The sequence below is a fragment of the Aptenodytes forsteri genome, unplaced genomic scaffold, assembly GCF_000699145.1.
Source record: "Aptenodytes forsteri isolate BGI_AS27 unplaced genomic scaffold, ASM69914v1 Scaffold82, whole genome shotgun sequence".
NCBI classification, from domain to species: Eukaryota; Metazoa; Chordata; class Aves; order Sphenisciformes; family Spheniscidae; genus Aptenodytes; species Aptenodytes forsteri.
In genome coordinates this window covers 13872620-13892697 of record NW_008795490.1, presented here as the reverse complement: position 1 = coordinate 13892697, position 20078 = coordinate 13872620, and the positions used below count along the sequence as shown (strand labels likewise).

The window sequence follows — 20078 nt, the reverse complement described above, 5'->3', positions numbered from 1 at the left end:
AACGAAAAAGAACAAGGGAATGAAATCTGATAAACCTCCTACATGCATGTGCCAATTCAGTTTTCTTTAATCAGTGAGTATAAACATTAACGTTAAAACCCATTTTGATTATGCACACCAACTGTGGTATAACTAAAAAGACGTTGAAGAATTTCTGCTTTTGTATTCCTGTATACTTTACTTCTGGCAGACAAAGATTTTACCCAGGTAAATCACTATTGCAACACTACATTTTCCCCTGGAAGCTGCAACAAAAATACTACTGAAAGAACAAAGAACATCAGTGATCAAGTGATGAAAACTCAGCAGTCTACAGCAATATCAAATATGTCCTGAAAAGACAGAGAAAAATGCAGCTCTTAATCATTACTTACCACAAGGGTAACTCAGAACCTGGATGTCATCAATGGCAATGTAGCCATTTCTCCCATCTGAGACTTCAGCTTCAAATATTACCTGTCAAAATGAAAGAAAAAATGTTTTCAACACTCATTTCTACAGAATTCCCACAGTGGCAAGTGTGTAGATATAAGACACATTGCCTTTTTCATTTAGTTGAAGTTCCTACAAGGTTTGACGACTGAATGGAATATTTATTACTCAATGTATTGCCGTTCCATACCATTCATATACATGACTTGCCTTGGATTTGCTGCTTATGGCACACCAGAAAAGCATGTTTATTACCTCAATTAACAGCATACTGCTTTCACTCCGCTAAATGTATAAACATGATTCAATTCTGAAAAAATTCCATTACTTTCAAACAGGTCCAACATCACAGCACACAACTGATCAACCAATTTTAACAAAATTTATATTCTTGTCGGGGGTCACAGTATAGTCCACAGTCTCCTGTAACCTTCTGCACCGTAATCGCACAGGAAAACATGCAGCAGCACAGAAATAGTGCAGCACTCCCCAGTGGCAATGAAAAGAACATCTGTAGCATGAGATTTATGTAGTAGTCGTTAACTTCATTCTTCATTCTTGCAAGGCAATGGGAAAATTGCTGTGCGTGAAGGAAAAGAAGAGACTGTCTTCACATCCAACTTCTTGTCCCACCCTAAAGAGGCAGTAACAACAAAGAATTGCTCTTGGTCTGGTCCAGAGCACAGAGCTGTCTTTTGCTACAGATGAAGCAAAACAACGCCAACTTCCTTGTATGGATGAAAAGAAGAAAAAAAGGAGAATATGGCAAGAGTAAAAGGAAAATAATTAGAAGGAAAAAAAATAAAGGATGAAGCATGAATGTCTAAACTAAAAGGAAGTTATGAAAGAGGAAACCACACCAGTAAAGATTGAGTCAAGTGACACGATATAAACTTGCAGTCATGATTGCCCAAAATAAGTATCTGTTGGGGTCTTCTGTGCAAGACAGGCTTAGAGCAAGTCAGCTGTTCTAGACATCATCTTTTCAAGTAGTTCACATCTCTCATTCTTGGGGACAATGTAAGGGAGCAGCAAAGGCAATGGATTAACAACTCAACGTACGCTGCAGGTGAGCAGGAGAATGCTGTCCCCATCAAGCACCTTTCTCAGATCTTCTTACTGGGGGATCCGCATGGCACCTTGCTAGGAAGTAATGACCAAGGGAGTCCTGGGAGCAAACAGGTCCCATCTACCTCCGGAGCTCCTTCTGGACCTCTCATTCACAAAAACTACCCTCTTTGGCAAGAAACCTGGCATTTACGCAACCTGGCTCTGAACACTGCATCAGGAACACTTCTGTGTGCTTATGCTCCACTCACTACATTTCCTCACTCTTACATCCCCATCCAGACATGACATGCAATTTACCTTCCCATCAAAGGAGGCAGGGACCCCAGGTAGCCTGTTTATACTCAGAACTAATTCCACAACCTTAAAGGGGGAAAAATAAGGAAAATTTCCAAGGTAAGGTGGATATGGGCATGTTCATGATGTGGTTCACAGGGTCCCCCAACTTGTGCTCTGACTGCAGAAAGAGGAAGCCTGTGGCGCACGTATACTTTGACAGCCTACAATCTCTTTTCCAACTTCTCTGGAAGTTCTTGCTGAGGTTCTAGCTGCACTTCTCTCCACTCTTCTTTTTTCTTTTAATTTTGTTTACACCCCAATGCAATTAAGTTGCAGAAACCACTTCATTCTCTGCCTCCTCCTCCTGCCTTGGCCAACAACAGCTTGATGGAAAGGAATTTAGTGTCTGGGGGTCCTACTTTCACTCCCTTGTCCAATAACCTCTCTGGCCAGAGCACTATTTGACAGTGTCCACTAGCTCCTCAGGCATCTTCAGAGAGCTGGCACTTGTTCCCAGTAAGGAACATCAACATGAATATCTTCAGTTCTTTAATAATTTGGATTAATCCTCTTTTTTTTTTTTCTTTTTTTAAATGGTTGTATGGTGCAAAAGACAAACAACTCAGTAAGAAATAACTATTATATTCAAAGCCCTTCTGACAGACCAATTTCTTTACAACACAATACAGTTCTATCACATACACAAACTCTGAAAGCAGTTTATTTCTCAAAGTCCAGTTAAGAAATTTGAGCATCAGTGTTAAGAACCAAACTAAATATACACCTCGCTCTGAGTTGGGTTGTTACTAATTCATTTGGAAGTAACTTAGATCCAGTTCCCAGGGAAGCTTGGCCTTATCTAAGTGTGTCCTTCTTCTGTATGTTGATACCTTCCTACACTGGGGGCAGAGGGGAGAAAGTTACCTTCCTTGGAACAGAGCTGGGAATGAATTTACTTTTTTTTCCCCCTACCTCTTCCAGATTAATTTAATTAATCCCCACGCTCCCAGAGTAGGAAGTTAACAAAAAAAGAGAAGTTCACAGGAAAGTGTAAGATTAAGACATGGAGATCCATGAGAAGAAAAAAAAGAAAAACACAACACAACAAAACATGGACATGAGGAAAAATGTCTTTACTGAAAGAGTGGTTAAACATTGGAAGAGGCTGCCCAGGGAAGTGGTTGAGTCCCCATCCCTGGAAGTATTTAAAAGATGAGTAGATGCGGCACTTAGGGACATGGTTTAGTGGACATGGTGGTGTTGGGTTGATGGTCAGACTTAATGATCTTGGAGGTCTTTTCCAACCTCAATGATTCTATGATTCTAAAAAACATGAAGAAATATGGAAATGCAAGAAGCCTACAAAATGTTATAGGGAGTAATGTTTATGAGGTAAGTAAAGGATAAATAAAGCGATTAAAAAGACACAGATATTAGAGAGCTGAGATTTCATATATACAGTGCTAAACTAGTTTTATTTACATTCATAATTGGTATAAATACAGCTATGAAACATTCATAACTATAGACACTATATAGCAAAAGGTGCAGCTCAGTTAAAAGATTCTCATCAGGCTTTAATTTGATAACATCTGTTCACATTTAAAATGGGAAAGGGAAAGAGGGAATTGCATATACAGGTGAAAACAGCAATTTAAAATGCTGACAAGTCAGACCAGAATCTGAGGTAGTTCTTTTCCTCACGTACGCACACACTACTTGAGAAAAACCAGACTGTTGAGCTACTCCTTTCACCAGAGAAGGTTTATCCTAATAAGACACCAGTGCTTTGGGAGTGAATCCTGCACTTAGTCTGCACTGCTGTCCAGTTTACAGTCCTAGAAAGAATGGCTTTAACACTTTCATTTTAGCTAAAAAATAATTCAGATTATCACTCTAGCCAGAAAACATTAGTTGCCTGTGCAACTATAAATGTCCTTCTACTTATTACAATTTAATTGCATGCCCATCTAGTGCACTTCTGAGATGCGCTCAGTTCCTTTAACGGAGAGGAGAGACTGCTTTGGGGGGATAAATCGGGCTTGCACAGAGCAGGGCTGTGGAGACAGCTATCCTGTCTCGTTTGTACCAGCGTCACCACAATGAACGAGAATGGGAAATGCTGAATAGCTCAGGTAATTCAAATGCTACTCAAGGGAATTAGATTTGATCCCTGAATTTTCTACACTGTTCCAAGGTGATACTCAAATAGTTAGCTACTTCTCCAAATAAAGTGGCATGTCCTTGTTTATGAAGTGCCTGCATTCAGATGCAAATGAAGATAGAATGTCAGCACTCCCTGAACTGGACATGCTTCTACGTATTTAGACATCCCTAATGCATCTCTTGTCCATATATTGGTCCATTTTTCCCCTAAAACTATGCAAGCTTTTAGTGAACACAGTATCATTTGGGAAAATCCACGGGTTTACTACTGACAGCAGTAAGAGCCATTTCCATTTGTCTGTTTTGTACCTGGCTTCCTTTAATGACCCAAATCAGTGACAAATTGATCCCAATCATCCTGGTCTATTATTCACAGCTTTGTAGACCTCTATTATATGTCCCCAAGTAATTTTGTCTCAAATTTGAAGAGTCCCAGATTATTCAGTCAATCTCTTATAGAAACTGTTCCCTTTTCTTTGATTAGCCTTCTCACCCTTCTCTAAAGCTCTTTCTAACTGTGCTATATTCTTTGAGGATAACAAGAGCAGAGCTGGCACACAGTAATCAAGACATGGGTGACTCATAAGTTATACAACAGCATAATATCATTATCTAATTTATACTGAACTTCCTTAACCATTCTTAACACTTCATTTGCTTTTTTTTGACCATCACTGGGCTCTAAGCTGACATTTTTATGAACCCCACAACCTTGCTGCAGAGTGCCAATGGCAAGCTCCGAGTCCATCGTTTTGTGCGTGAAATTAGGATTTTTATGCAGTGTGCATTATTTTATATCTCTATCTACACTAAAATGTGCCTGCCATTTTATTGCCGAATCATTCGCAGCTGGTGATATTGTGATGGTCCTTCTACAGGTCCTCACTATCACATATTGCCCTTGCTATTCCAAAGTAGCTTTCACCTATAAATTTTTGTCTTCGTACTGTTCTCTGGCCCCCACTCTAGTCCCTTATGAACACGTTGAAAGGCACAAATCTCTCTAGGATGCCTTGGTGACTACTTCTGGGCATACTTACAATTTATTCCTACCTTCTCTTTTTCCTCTTAAACAATTATCTATCTATGGAAGTATCTTTCTTCTCATAGAATGGCAGCTTAGCTTCACTACAAGCTTTTGTAGAGGGACATGGTCAAAAGCCTTTTGGAAACCTAACTAGCCTGTATCAATCAGATGACCCTTATCTATATGCTTGCTGACCCCTCTAAATGGCTCCAAGGTTGAAAATTAAGCATATACCATGCAACATACAGCAAAAAAAGAGAAAAAAATCTAGTAATTTTGTGTCAGGCACTGCAAAATAGCACATACTTTGTTTTTGCATCACAGCTCTAAAATGCAGATGATGACAATCACTTCACCTAATACTATTCCAGAAATAAATGTTTGTGAACAAATTACTCAACAGTATTTGAATGCAATGGAAAAGGTAGTAATTATTACAGCGAAGACCCCTAAAGGGATTTAGTTGCTGGAGTTTAATGCTTAAGAAATACTCAAACCTTCACATTCCTCCACAGCCCTAACATTGCATCCTGCAATCGCCATGAAGACTAAGCCTGCACTTGCAGGAATATAAAAAATACACATCTTAAGGACTGGCCTCACCGAATTCTCAACTCTTGTCAGGATCCAAAAATTTAGGTATCATCATTATTGGCTCATTTGAGGCACTGATCAAAATAAGCGTTCCCAAAACATACCCAGTCAATTAAGTACAAAATGCAGTCAGGAAAGAGGGAGAACAACTCCGTAGCCCAAAGCCTACCCTTAGAACATAATTCTCCCTAGGTTTTGTAAAACCTGTGTCCTCGTAAACTATACCCCACCATCACCAAGCAGGGTATTTTCAGTACAGTTTGAGACATTCCTCATCCTTCCTCTGGTTGACTAGTTCTGACTATTCGTGGTACTGAAGAAGGCGAGAATCTCCCACAGTTTCGACAGCAGTCCTGTCAGACCATCATATATATGAAGCAAACATCCATACATCAGTTAGATAAAAGTGAGTATTAAAAGGTTTAGTTACAACAGAAATGTAGTGTTTCATTGACTATTTTTTCTGCTAGGCTCTAATACACATCATTAAAGAGAGAGCTGAAAAGGAATTTGAGATGGAAATAGAAAAAAAAAATAGTTAGATCTTGTAATTTCCTCAGAGCATTCAACTTGCAACACATTTTTGTTCAGCTATAGGAGGGCTTCTACTAGCTTAATTATCTGAAATCAAACTTGTAAATAAATCAATTCCAATGCTTGCGGGAAAGGTATATTAGAGAGCTGTAAGCAAACAGAAGGTATCATGTCTGTGATAAAATGCAGTTTAACAAAAAAAAACCCCAAAAAAAACTTCAACTAGACTCCAGAATTACTGGGAACTTTGTGCTCTTTCCTCACTGTTCCACTATGCATAATCCTGATGATGTGCATTTTGATCTATTTTTGGCACCTTCCACATCATTTCTATTCAACTTGTGAATAAAAAAAATGAAGAATAAATTACTTCAAACCAAAAGAAGCAGTGGAGTTATATTAATTAACCTCATCAGATACAAAGCCCTAAAGTCTTTCATAAGAATATAAAAAGAAAACATTTTACATGATTTATTTTTTTTCTACTTCATACACATCTCCTTCATTGATTCATTTTAATACTTGTAAAAGCACAGTAGGGTGACTCCAGATATACTTGAACCTAGTACTTATACTAGAATTGGTTAAGATTAAACAGCACGTTAGGAGCAAGTTTGTTTTGTAGTAACGTAACTTTCAGCAGATGAAAAGCCATGAACAGCAAGACCAGTTATACATAAGATAAAACACTAACGAATCCTATTCACTGACAAGCTTCTAGTTCTAACACTGCAAAAACATTGGATAAAGGCACTTTAAAATACTAAAGCAAAGTTTTTAATTACCAAGAAACTAAAAATTAATATAAACATGAAAATAGTATCATGTTACAAAAGAAATACTTAATGGAAGCTCGCTGAAAGAAAGGGACAGCTAAACAAATTTTTACCTAACATATACAAATTTTGTTGACAAAATAAAAAGCATTTCCCTTATGAAAGTTATAGAATATTTTGCTGAACTAATTTAGAAATCATGAAAACATAATTACTTCCATTTGAATACTTAAGTAATGCTGTGAGGCAGCCTTTGCTGCTGACAGGGCCCAGGAGAATTTCCAGCACAGGAAATCAAACACTTGGGTGAAAATTTTGGGGTCCCAATTCTGCCAAGTCAGCTAACACCCTATTACTTCTTTTTTCCTCAGTAACACACCTCCTAAGGTTGAAAACCAAAGGAGTTAAGGCTATCTTCTCGCTAGTATCCTTACCAGCAGAGCTGGTCAGCTGACAGATTCTTCGACCATCTGAGAGTCACCCACAAAGAACCTTGACATACACACCTCCTCCCATCCACAAAGTCATATTTAAGGTACACTCAACATGGGGAAGTCTATACTCCCGAGATTCATCTCAGTTCACGCTCTCTGTTAAGGAACCACCCAGAAAACGTTCCTACCAAGGGTCCCAAAGGGTAATCCTTCACAGAATTTCTTAGCTGTAAATGATTTAGCTCCACGACTCAACCCCAGAAAAAAAGAAAAAAGAAAAAAAAAAAGGAAAAAAAAACCCCAACCCTAAAACTGTCTCTTTACACTAAGCAAGAACTGTAGGTGAGGTACATAATTTAAACATGAGGAGAGTTAGTAACAGTATTTTACCTCCACAAGCAACATACATGCTGCAGGAAAACACATAATTAAGATGAAGCATAATAAACCCTTGAAAGGGCCTGTATGACACAGTTATCTGATGCAGGGGAAGCTAGAGACCCAGGCTCAGTGATCCTGGAGACCCCCATGTTAGTTAGGAACACCAGGAAAAAACTCACATCCTTCCACTTATCTGTGCTTACTTCTCTTAAGTTGCTTATGCCAAACGTTTCTAGGCTCATGCCTAGAAAATGTCTGGATCAAGCACCACACACAGAAGAGTTACAGCTGCTCTGGCTTTGAAGCAGTAGTAGTTTATCATCTGGGAATACTTACAGTCTTACAAAAACCCACCCTGCTCTTGACTGACTGAAGAAGTTGAAGAAAACACATCCTTACGTAGTCTGTAAACACAAGATCTTCCATAAACCAAAACATTTGTTTAATGGTGAAAGTTCTTAAATGATTGAGATTTATAAATAATAACACTGCATGCAAAGGCATGACTTTTAACCATGAGAAAAAAAAAACCTTGATAGCATTGGAAATCATGATGTTTCAAGACTAAAACTGGGACAGTAGGAGTAAGAGACAAGCTAAGAATCAATATGAAATACTTAATACTTCACTTATTTTTGTGATAGACCAAAACTTTAAGAAAATACTTTCCAGTAGGACAGAAGCAGTCCTTTTGAACATGGGTAGCTACTAGAAAATGCAGCAGTACAAGTCTGGCATGATGCCACTGTACTTTTCTAAATCTAGAGCAGGAGTCAGTCCTTTTTGACTTTCAGTGACCCTTGGGAATTCCCTACCATGTGGGGAATTTTTTTTTTAAAATATGCTCTGTCTCAAACCATATATATTCCCAGCCAAATTACTGATACATTTGAACACACTCAGTAATCATAACCATTATCCCTTGAAGTAATATCTACGTGAACACAAATAAATAAAATACCCAGTTTCCTAACCACAGGATCTTTTCCATTTTCAATTCAAAAAAATAAAATTCATGTTGCATCCTCAATATTGCTTTCTAGAACAACTTTTTCCAGTCCATATCAGAGAAGAATTATCTAAAATTGCTTATTTTCAGAACAGCAACCGAAAAAATTTGAAGCACATATGCAGAAAGTCAAATCCATATCCATGCATTTGCTTGCTCCAGACAAAGATGCTGTTCAAAACCACTTTTTAATTCCAGCAATCACCAGTCAAGGTGCTGACAGGTACCTTGCTTCCTCTCCTCTCCCTTATCTTTTCTGCTTCTCCATAATAAAACTCACATAACTGAAGCTATCACCTTCTGCCACTTCTTCCAAATGTGTTCATACTCAGCCTGCTTGAAGAACAGCAGAATTCAGTGGCCAAAGACACCCAAGTTGTCCTAAATTATGACACTTGCTAGCGTCAGGAAGGAAGCAAACACCAAAAAAAGGCAAAAATGCGCAGTATCTCCTACTCCGTGTGGAATAACACCAACATGTCTTAACTCAGGAAAGTTAGGACAAAATATGTTCTAATACAAGTGAAGGGCAGTTTAATAGATACAGTTTAACAGATATTTAATAAATATAGATCAAATACTGCCAAGGAAAAAAACAATAAAAAAGAAAAAGCAACTCACTCAAAGCAATGGACAGGTTACATCAAACAGTACTGTGGAGATATTCATTGCATCAGCACCTATATACCATTGCATCACACTAATACTGAAACTAGCACAGTTTGTGTAGGAAATTACTGACGTGTTCTCTCCAAGATGTACTTCAAGATGCAACAGCAAAAGCTATCCGCAATATCTGCAAATTCTGTATATAGTCTTATTTTATCCTCTGTATTTTTGCATTAATCACAACATGTTGGTGCTGGACAAACACAGAAAATTACAGCCATCTGTACAAACAGCTTATGTCTAAAGACACAGGAGGTATGACGTCAAAACATTTCCTTGCTCTCAGTCTTGTCTTGCACAACATCCACTAAGCTGAACTGAATCTGGCAGAGTTGAATCTGACAAGGAATGTCAAGGGCAACAAGAAGGACTTCTGTAAGTATATAAGTAGCAAAAGGAAGACTAGGGAAAATGTTGGCCTGCTGCTGAATAGGACAAGGGCCCTGGTGACACAGGACATGGAAAAGACTGAGGTACTGATTGCCTTTGTCACCTCAGTCTTTGCTAGTAAGATCGACCTTCTGAAATCCAAGGACCCAGAGACCAAGAGCAAGGAAGACGTGCCTGAGGACCAGCATATGCTGGGAGCCACCCAGCTGGAAAGCAGCTTGGCAGAAAAGGACCCAGGTGTCCTGGTGGTCACCAAGTTGAAGAAGAGCCAGCAATGTGCCCCTGTGGCAAAGATGACTAATGTTATCCTGGGCTGCATAAGACAAAGTGTTGCCAGTGGGTTGAGGGAGTTGATCCTTCTCCTCTACTCAGCACTTGTGAGGCCACACCTGGAGAGCTAGGTCCAGTTCTGGGCTCCTCAGTACAAGGGAGACATGGACGTACCGGAGAGAGTCCAGTGAAGGGCCACAAAGATAATGAAGGGAATGGAATGGAACACCCCTTACATGAGGAAAGGCTGAGAGAGCTAGGACTGGTAAGCCTGGAGAAGAGGAGGCTCAGGGGGGATCTCATCAATGTGTATAAATACCTAACGGGAGGGTGCAAAGAGAACAGAGCCAGGCTCTTCTCAGTGGTGCCCAGTGACAGGTCAAGAGGCAATGGACACAAACTGAAACACAGGAGGTTCAGTCTGAACATCAGGAAACACTTTTTTACTGTGAGGGTGGCCAAGCGCTGGCACAGGTTGCACAGGAAGGTTGTGGAGTCTCTCCATCCTTGGAGGTATTCAGAAGCTGTCTGGACTTAGAGAACAGAGCCAGGCTCTTCTCAGTGGTGCCCAGTGACAGGTCAAGAGGCAATGGACACAAACTGAAACACAGGAGGTTCAGTCTGAACATCAGGAAACACTTTTTTACTGTGAGGGTGGCCAAGCGCTGGCACAGGTTGCACAGGAAGGTTGTGGAGTCTCTCCATCCTTGGAGATATTCAGAAGCTGTCTGGACTCGGCTGGGCAACTGGCTCTAGGTGGCCCTGCTTGAGCAGGGGGGTTGGACCAGATAACCCTCAGAGACGCCTTCCAACCTCGACCATTCTGTGATGTTGTGAAACTGTTGACCCCCAAAATAATTTGATTTCACTGATATTAAATAGAAGAGCTAATGTTCAGTGTTGACTATATTTCTTCCAGATATTCACTGTAGTTTGGATTGCATAACCCGTTTCTCTTTAGAAAGTGTGAATTGAAATTTTTCATGTATGCATTTTACAAATATTAATACCTGCTATATGTATTTTGCCAGAACATGAGCCCCTGACTAACACCTGCTTGTTTAGGATAATTCCTGCCTATGAATCATTTGTGGGATGATGGGAGCACTATTTGTGTAAGTCACCTGGACTACCTAACTCAGAAAGGCTTGCTATCCCCTTCCGCTAAAACCTAGTAAAAACATAATATAATCTATCAACAAAGAAAAGTTTTGAATTATGGAAGATTCTCCAGCAACCATTTTTAGCCACGACAAGTGTTATCCATAACCACTCAAACTTAACAGCTGGAGTCCATGGAGAAGGAGAGACTCTCTCATGGGACAACGTAATATACCTCAAACAATCTTGCCCTACCCTCTGCGCTTGTAGGGTGAGCTCAGAGACTTGGTTGCCAAATGCTGACATGTGAAGAGCCATAACAAGGAACGTTTTTTAAACCCAAAACCTCTTGTGTTAATTCTCATTTGTTTCCATGTGAGAATCCAGGCCTAAAGGATCATGCTGCCATGGATTAGAAGCATAGAATCATTTAGGCTGGGAAAGACTTTTAAGAACAAGTCCAACCATTAACCTAGCGCTGCCAAGTCCACCACTAAACCATGTCCCTAAGCACCATGTCTACACATCTTTTAAATACCTCCAGGGATGGCGACTTCCCTGGGCAGCACGTTCCAATGCTTGACAACCCTTTCGGTGAAGAAACTTTTCCCAATATCCAATCTAAACCTCCCCTGGCAAAACTTGAGGCCATTTCCTCTCGTCCTATCACTTGTTACTTAAAGAGACCAACACCCACCTCGCTACAACCTCCTTTCAGGTAGTTGCAGAGAGCGATAAGGTCTCCCCTCAGCCTCCTTTTCTCCAGGCTAAACAAACCCAGTTCCTTCAGCCACTCCTCGTAAGACTTGTGCTCTAGGCCCTGACTGATAGGGTAACTCCTAAATTATCTCTTTTTGGTACTTTCTTGCTCATTTTTTGCATCTCAAAGTTTTTCTGCGTTTTAGTTTAATGAACCAGAAGTTTAAGAGAGCAGTCATTACTGCCTCTTCTGTGATGACCATTTGTTTATCAGTAATGACTACAGACCCAAGAAACCCATATATATATGAATGATAATCATAGGACCATAATTTACAGGTGGAACAATTGCATGGAGAAGCCAGCACATGCAAGTTCTCTAGAAGCACATTACAGCAAAGAAATCAAGCATAAAATGGCTTTTGTCACAGCAAAGCAACAGAATGCAAGCTAAATTCTGTTAACCATGCCCACATTAATTCGTTGCTCCATAGCAGTTTTGCACAAATCAGTTTGACAGGCAACACCTTTACTTTATCATAAGTAGCATAATTCTCACATAGGGTTAGGATAGAAAAACAATCCCAAGCCACACCTAATAACTGGTTTGAGACTGTTCCTACCATAACTGAAAGAAGTAAATTGCTCATGGTTGGCAAAGTGACAGTGAAGCCTATCAAACATTTGTGAATGAAAAAGCAAAAGAACAAGGTGGTTCTCAAGAGCATGATGCATTGAAAATATGAGAAACTGAAGAAGTAAGAGCTTAAACCAACTTTTGCTTCTGTCTGCATGAACTAATAACCCTGTAAAAAAAAAGAACAGAACACATCTCCATAGATACACAATGGTATCCACAGCTTTTTTCTCTTTAAAGGTGTTTGTGTAAAGTAAAAAACCCCAACCAACCAACCACAACAACAACAAAAAAAAAAACCAAAACAAAAAACTACCAAACAAAAAAAAAAACAAACAGAAAAATAGAATCACTAACTGAATCTTTCAAAGTACATTAACTGACATCCTCATACAGGTCATGTCTAGGGTATACACTTGGGACCAAGTTTTGGCACTTTTGCCTTCAGTGAGACTACTTAGCGAGACTACAAAGAGAAACAGCTTGAAAAGGCCCCTAGATATACCAGATATGCCAGACCTCCAGATACTCAGGTCCTATTTCAACAAGTCTCTCTGAAAATTATCTTCCTACTTCTGAAAACGTTAGACCAGTAATGTTGAAACCATTTAAACTGTCACTATTACTTGGTTACGTGTAATATCACATGCCCTGCTTAATGAAACCAGACAAGTCAGATTAATTTCCTAATTTCCCAGCTAAAGCAGAAACTTGCATTTGAGATTGTGACAGTGAAATATTTCTTTTTCAAAGTACTTCTACATCAGAAATGGGTAGTAAAGACGACGAAGCACCGGAAGTAATGGCTGTGGAATCTGTCTGTGAAATCAATAAGATAAACATCAGTCAGGAATGATACAGATCTAGTTTACCCCACCACTGGCCAAGGCCAATATGTTATATTAACTCAGAAAGGATTTTCCAGATACATTTTTCTGGGATATTTTTAGAGCTTTCAGGCATTATATCATTAATAATAAAAGAACTAAATACAGAATCTTTGTAGTTTCTTCCATTTTTTTGGAGCAGAAAGCTGTAGCTATTCACCTTACATTCTCATTTTGCAGGGAGAAGTATGAAAGAGCTAGATGCTATTAAGGAGCTGAAAAAATGAAACTGGATCAGAGCGGAGAAGACAAGTTACTGACAAGTCAAGTCAGGCACATCACAGGCAGATAAAAATCAACAAGACAGAGACTTGGGGCAAAGAACCTCCTCCGTCCCCCCTTAAAACCCTTACTTGGATACACCTACTAAAATCTTATTAGTCCTTTTCCCTTCTACCTTCCCTCTATTGATCAATCTGCAAAGACATCTGCTACATCGACTGGCCTTTGAGCAAACAAACTAAAATGAAAAGTCAAACAAAGGAATGATGAATTCTAAATTCAAGAGAAAAGGGTCTCTCCATTCTAAAACAAATCCATCTTCATTTTTTAAGTGTTAAAGATTACTACTGAGCAGATTTTCTTTGTTTCTTCTATAGGTGTACCTCGTAAGCTATTTCAGCGATTTTGGCTACCAAAATGAATAATGCTTATGGTCTCTGGTACTGCGCATAAATTTATCATTTTTCTCCACAGAAAAAGGAAGGCAAAAATACTGACTACCAGAATGAATATTGTTTCTTGAAAGACAGAAATAACCAAGAACCATTCATACTCACATCCTTTGAACTTTTTCAGGATAAAGCACCAACTTTTTTTTAAATTGTTCAGAAAAAAAGCTATGAAGCACCAAGCAATTACTATTCTTGAAACAGCTTAGGTTTTATAACTAGCGGAACAAACCTTCTACCATAGCTTCTTTTAATTTGAGACATATATTTTTAACGTTCCTATAAAATCATTTTCTAACAGATGGATTATTAAATGGCAGAAAAAGATTGCATAGATGAATACTAACCTTTTACCTCATAAAATTACAATTTTTATCTACAATAAGCAGATAAGAGAGAAGGACATCTTTACTAGTAACCTTCTGACGATAAACTTCAATCCCAAAACAAACACATTTTACAATCTCTGCTCTCAAGGTTCATTATTCATTATTGTAAGCCATTGCAAGTTATTAAAGAATGTGCCTCTGGCAATTACAGGAAAGTCAAAACCTGTATTTAAGCTGCCCTTCATTCCAACAGGGGGACAGGGGCACTGTCCCACCAGTGGATCCAGTTATATCTCTATCACAGCATGCTGTATTATGTTCAACACGGCGCTTTTCACTTACATGATATTTTATAAAAAATGACAAAGGCGATAATCTTAAGTGGGAGTAAATTAGGGATTGCGATTGAATTGGTGATTCCCTCCTCACCGGATTCAGGCTTCTGCAGTCACAGGCAATTATCATCACATTCAGTTCACAAAGGTTTGCAGATCACCTGTTACACTCACCACAGGCCACAAGAAATTCCCAACATTAAAACACAACTTTAACAACCACAGACAAATCCCAGGCAAAAGCCAAGAGTACATTGCTCCACCACAATAGATACTGAAGGCAGCACCACTGTCTCTGCAATAAATTCTCTACTGCTTCCTACTGGAAAATCTGTATACTAGAAGAGAACAAGGCATCTGATTATACCATAGTAACACATTTCTGCATTTAGTAATTGTTATATAGATGTATGCATGCATGTGCTTACATGTGCCTATACATACAATGAGTTTGGACAAGGTATTGATCACACACAATGAACAAGGCATTGTGTCCTAGCAAACATTCACCATGTTTATCCAAAGAATGCTAATAAACTGTCAGACTGTTGGATGCCATTTTTAGCTATCAACATTCTCAGATATTCTCTTGTATATTCAGCAACATGGCATTTGGAGCAAGTAATCTGGATTGCATAAAAGTCTTCCGTGAAGAGGTGTCAAAATCAAGCTTTCTCTAATTGCTCAACTGATCCACATGGAAGTATCAGAGTCCTCTCTCCTCTCCCTTGGTTACAGCAAACCCAGTTCTCTTCCACCTAACTCTAGGCTCTCCTCCCCACGCTTCCTGGCAGCTTTGAATTAATGGCTATTGATTGCATGTTTCTATACCTGCACTTGACTTACAGCACTGAGTGAGCTTTTCCACTCCACAAAAGAAACACTCACTTAACTCAAAGGTACACTGCACAATATTCTACCAAAATAAACATGGAGATCCTAAAATAACTTTCAATGCATGCTTTATATTAATACATCCTTTAATAGCTCCTCAATATTTTTTTTCAATGTCAGACTTCCCAACAGCCTTCCTAGCAAATAAAAATAAGAGAATTTCAGAGAAAGAAAAAATTGATGTGCAGCTTTCTCCTTATGCAAACTTCTCCTTTTTCCTTTCCTCATCACAACATTCCCTTCTATCAGACATTTCTTGACAGCTTTGTGTTTTCCAGACTCTCCCTTCATCTGCCTTTACTTGCTACCTCACCCATCTTGTCCTCCTTGCTTTTTCCCAAGAAACTACACTCAGCTTACCCATCTGAAAACAAGGCTCCCTCCAGCTATAACTCCATCTTCCTTAATTCTCTTTTTCAATGAAGTTGTCTCCAAATTCATAGTTTTACTACTCCATTTCCTTGGTTCATCTTCCCCAGCAAAACTACAATCACCAAAATCTATCCCCCAACAAAGCTAAGACTCATCTCCATCATCACCTGACAAGTTGTCTTACTGTCCTCTCTTCAAAAATTGAGTGCACTTGGCTTCCGTAGCACTATTTTCTTTTAGACCTTCTCTTCGGACGTCACCTGAGGTTTCTCTTGTTCCTGTAGCATTGGGGCTTCACAGGAGCTTTACTAGGCCTTTGTCAGTCTCATTCTTTCCTTTCTCTCTTTTTTTTTTTCTTTCATTCCCTTCCTTTCCTTGACAGGGGGTGCCTGTTATTTTGCCTCAATCAAGAGAAGACAATGGAAAGTCTAGAAGTTAAGTTCTTTTCCCATTTGGATATTAAGTTATGCAACAGCATAAGCTCCTGAAGTATTTAAGTGGGAACACATCTCTTGCCTCTAAGCATAAGCTGTGAGATGGAGCGCAGCACTAGCAGAGCTGAAGATGGAGCACCTTCCATGAGACACATACAACCTGGACAGCCGCAGCACAACTTGCTTCTTTTAATTTCCCTTCCATTTTCTACCTCTGATGGACCATACTGATACAGTGATGAATCCCAGAAATAAGTGCAGAAAGTATTAGCTCTTTGTCAGTACACACTGACCGAAAAGCCATTTGCTATCTTCTCTGAGGAAAAAGCGGCAAACTAGTCAAAGTGCAGAGCTCCATCAGAGTGATGTTGGCCAAGGCCAACTGTATGAGGTTCAACAAGGCCAAGTGCCGGGTCCTGCACTTCAGCCACAACAACCCCATGCAGCGCTACAGGCTTGGGGAAGAGTGGCTGGAAAGCTGCCTGGTGGAAAAGGACCTGGGGGTGCTGGTTGACAGCTGGCTGAACATGAGCCGGCAGTGTGCCCAGGTGGCCAAGAAGGCCAATGGCATCCTGGCCTGTATCAGAAACAGTGTGGCCAGCAGGAGTAGGGAAGTGGTCGTGCCCCTGTACTCGGCACTGGTGAGGCCGCACCTCGAATACTGTGTTCAGTTTTGGGCCCGTCACTACAAGAAGGACGTTGAGGTGCTGGAGCGTGTCCAGAGAAGGGCAACGAGGCTGGTGAGGGGTCTGGAGAACAAGTCTTATGAGGAGCGGCTGAGGGAACTGGGGTGGTTTAGCCTGGAGAAGAGGAGGCTGAGGGGAGACCTCATCGCGCTCTACAACTACCTGAAAGGAGGTTGTAGCGAGGTGGGTGTCGGTCTCTTCTCCCAAGTAACAAGCGATAGGACGAGAGGAAATGGCCTCAAGTTGTGCCAGGGGAGGTTTAGATTGGACGTGGGGAAAAATTTCTTTACTGAAAGAGTGGTTAAACATTGGAAGAGGCTGCCCAGGGAAGTGGTTGAGTCACCATCCCTGGAGGTATTTAAAAGACGAGTAGATGAGGTGCTTAGGGACATGGTTTAGTGGGCATGGTGGTGTTGGGTTGATGGTTGGACTCGATGATCTTAGAATCATTAAGGTTGGAAGAGACCTCTATGATTCTATGATGTGCTCCATCAGTTGGACCACACTGCCGAGAACAGCCAATGAAACAAGCACAGCAACTGTTACAGTACTGACACCCTCAGGCACTAAAATAGTTATAAACTGAAACATATTTCTACAACTTTTGAAATAGAAAACTAAAATGGTGGGAGAACTTCTGGTACAGTAAGAAAGCTTTTTCCATCTCAGGCAGCTGAGTGAAAGGCCAGTGCATGAATAAAATAAATGGGACAATGAGACTGGAAACACAAGTATCAAGGTATCACAAGGCAACAAAGACACCAAAGTAAGATGTAGTTAGCACTAATCCCAAACTCCAACTGATTAATCTTTCACATCTGGTGTGACGGGCATCACCATCACATCTGGTGATGCCCATTACTGTCATGAAAATGGGCATCACCAAATAGGGAGGAAAAAATACACGCACAATGCCCCCAGATCACACCACAGGGAGCCCAAGGTTTTACTTTGCTTCCAAAACATCAATTAATATGACAGCCAGTCCGTAAAGAATTTTGGGAAGAAAATAACCTCAGATTTCACTGGTTAGTTGTATTGTTCACGTTCTTCAGATTCTCTTCTAATAATCTCTCTCTAATGAGTTTGGAAATAGGAGCGGCTGTACTTCCTTTTGCTGCTGCTTCTCTTAACACTTTCTCAACTTATAGTACTTTAAGTTATTATGCCCATTTCCATTTCACCCACAGATGTAAATTGCACTCACCCCACACACACACATACACGCTTTACACTGTATATAAGAAAGGCAAATTCTACTTTCCCTTGATATGAACAGACCGCAAGGATAAAACTTAACATAGCAGAGTAATCTGAAAAAGAAGTTTGATGAACAGGATTTCCCTTTGCTTCCAAGTACTTCAGCCATGCGTTTCAGACCCTCTCTCCTTGCAGCTGCAGACCAGATATGCCAACCCCAGCTTCAGCCCGAGCTTTCGAGCCTTTCCGGTTACATCCCCCAGCTCTTTGGATTCCAGAGCTTCCAAACAGATCTTATCTCCCCAAGGTGTTTATACAGCACCAAGAATTATATTCTCTCAGCAGAGTGTGTCAGCCCCTTTCTTGCAATCGCCGTCCTGTTGCAAACCAGGGCTTGAGACATGCCAGTTGCAGAAGGCTGATAAAAAGTCTCCGTTATTGGAAACCAGATACAAGAACACACACACACTCGCATGCAAAACGCCCTGTCTCCTGCACTGCATTTTTTCCTCAACTGTCCTGACCTGAAATGCCAACCACTATATTTTGTATTTAATCACCCAGTCAGGTAAGTTATATTTTGGCTAAGGATACATAACAAATAATATTAAGAGTAACCAAACACTTATAAAATATTAAACAAGAAGCGCTTGGGAGATTTAAGAAAACTGGTGTGATTAGATCTTCGGTCTCATGGTTGTGTAATGCTCCAGAGGTTCAGTCAGTCATGTGTCAGCTAAAGCAGCAAAACTTTATTACTTCTGAAAAGCAATCTGGAACCGTAAACCTGAACAGTAGATTTAGCTCGTTGCCCAGGTTTACTTTAGACCTCAACTCCTGACATTTGAGCACAGGAACCCTACCCAGATTTAATTCTTTTAAAACAAACACCACACAAAAGCTATCCTTTTTAATTTATTTCATAACATTTGCTAAAATTACTTTTGCACACCTTGCTTAGAGCACCATAAATAGGATTCAATAACTTTTATGGCCAGCTCCTTTACAGGCGGTAAAGAGAAAATGTTTCATTAGCTAAGACTAACACCCCAAAATATTACCAAATATTCAAAGATCACCTTTACATTATCAGCATTTGCTGATAGCTATAAGCCAGTGATATTCCAGAGGATAGTTTCTCCTCTATAATTTGAATGGGAAATAACCAGTGTACCTTGGCAAAAGCTGACTTTCATTTCGATCATGGCAAACAGTAATAGGACAGGGCTATTCAAAGCATTTCTATTCTCCTCCCTTACAGTGATTATTGTTTAATAATGGCAAACACGACATATTGAGTAATAGTCATTTTGTCCTTTGGCACATCCAGCTATCCTTGGCTTAAGTTTAGTCAATCCTGTGCACAAAAACAAAGTCAAACATCACGGTCCTGACAAAGTAAGTGATGAATAAGGACAATACAAACTAAAAGAAGAAAAAACTGTGTGATCCATCTCTGTGCTGTAAACAGGTCTTTGGATGTGAAAAAATTCAAGGTATTTGTAGAACAATAAATTCAGTGGATGTCAGAATATCTAGGCAACTCAGGTGCCATTCATCTTGTGCCTGAAAGGTATGTAGAACAATCCCTTCCTAACAGTCATGACCTCTTTTCCTCCTTCCTCTTTATCTTTTACTACCTTACTGTAAGTTGTTGAACGCCTCAGTTCTTAAATCCAGGATCAGCTCCTGAGAAAAATGCTTTCATTATAAGCTCAGCAATTTATTATGTACGTGTCCCGGGTCTTAACACACGTATGTGTGCATGCGCACACAGATTCCCCCCCCCCCCCCCCACACTCTT

General features: G+C 39.9%; 1 protein-coding gene across 1 annotated transcript in view; it reads right to left on the bottom strand.

The window, feature by feature from the left end:
* Positions 1 to 20078, bottom strand: part of PTPRK (protein tyrosine phosphatase, receptor type K) — a 340206-nt gene that overhangs the window by 232173 nt on the left and 87955 nt on the right. The window contains exon 3 of the mRNA XM_019472633.1: positions 375 to 456. Within this exon, the coding sequence (XP_019328178.1) occupies positions 375 to 456 (82 nt within the window). The remainder of the gene's footprint in view (positions 1 to 374; positions 457 to 20078) is intronic.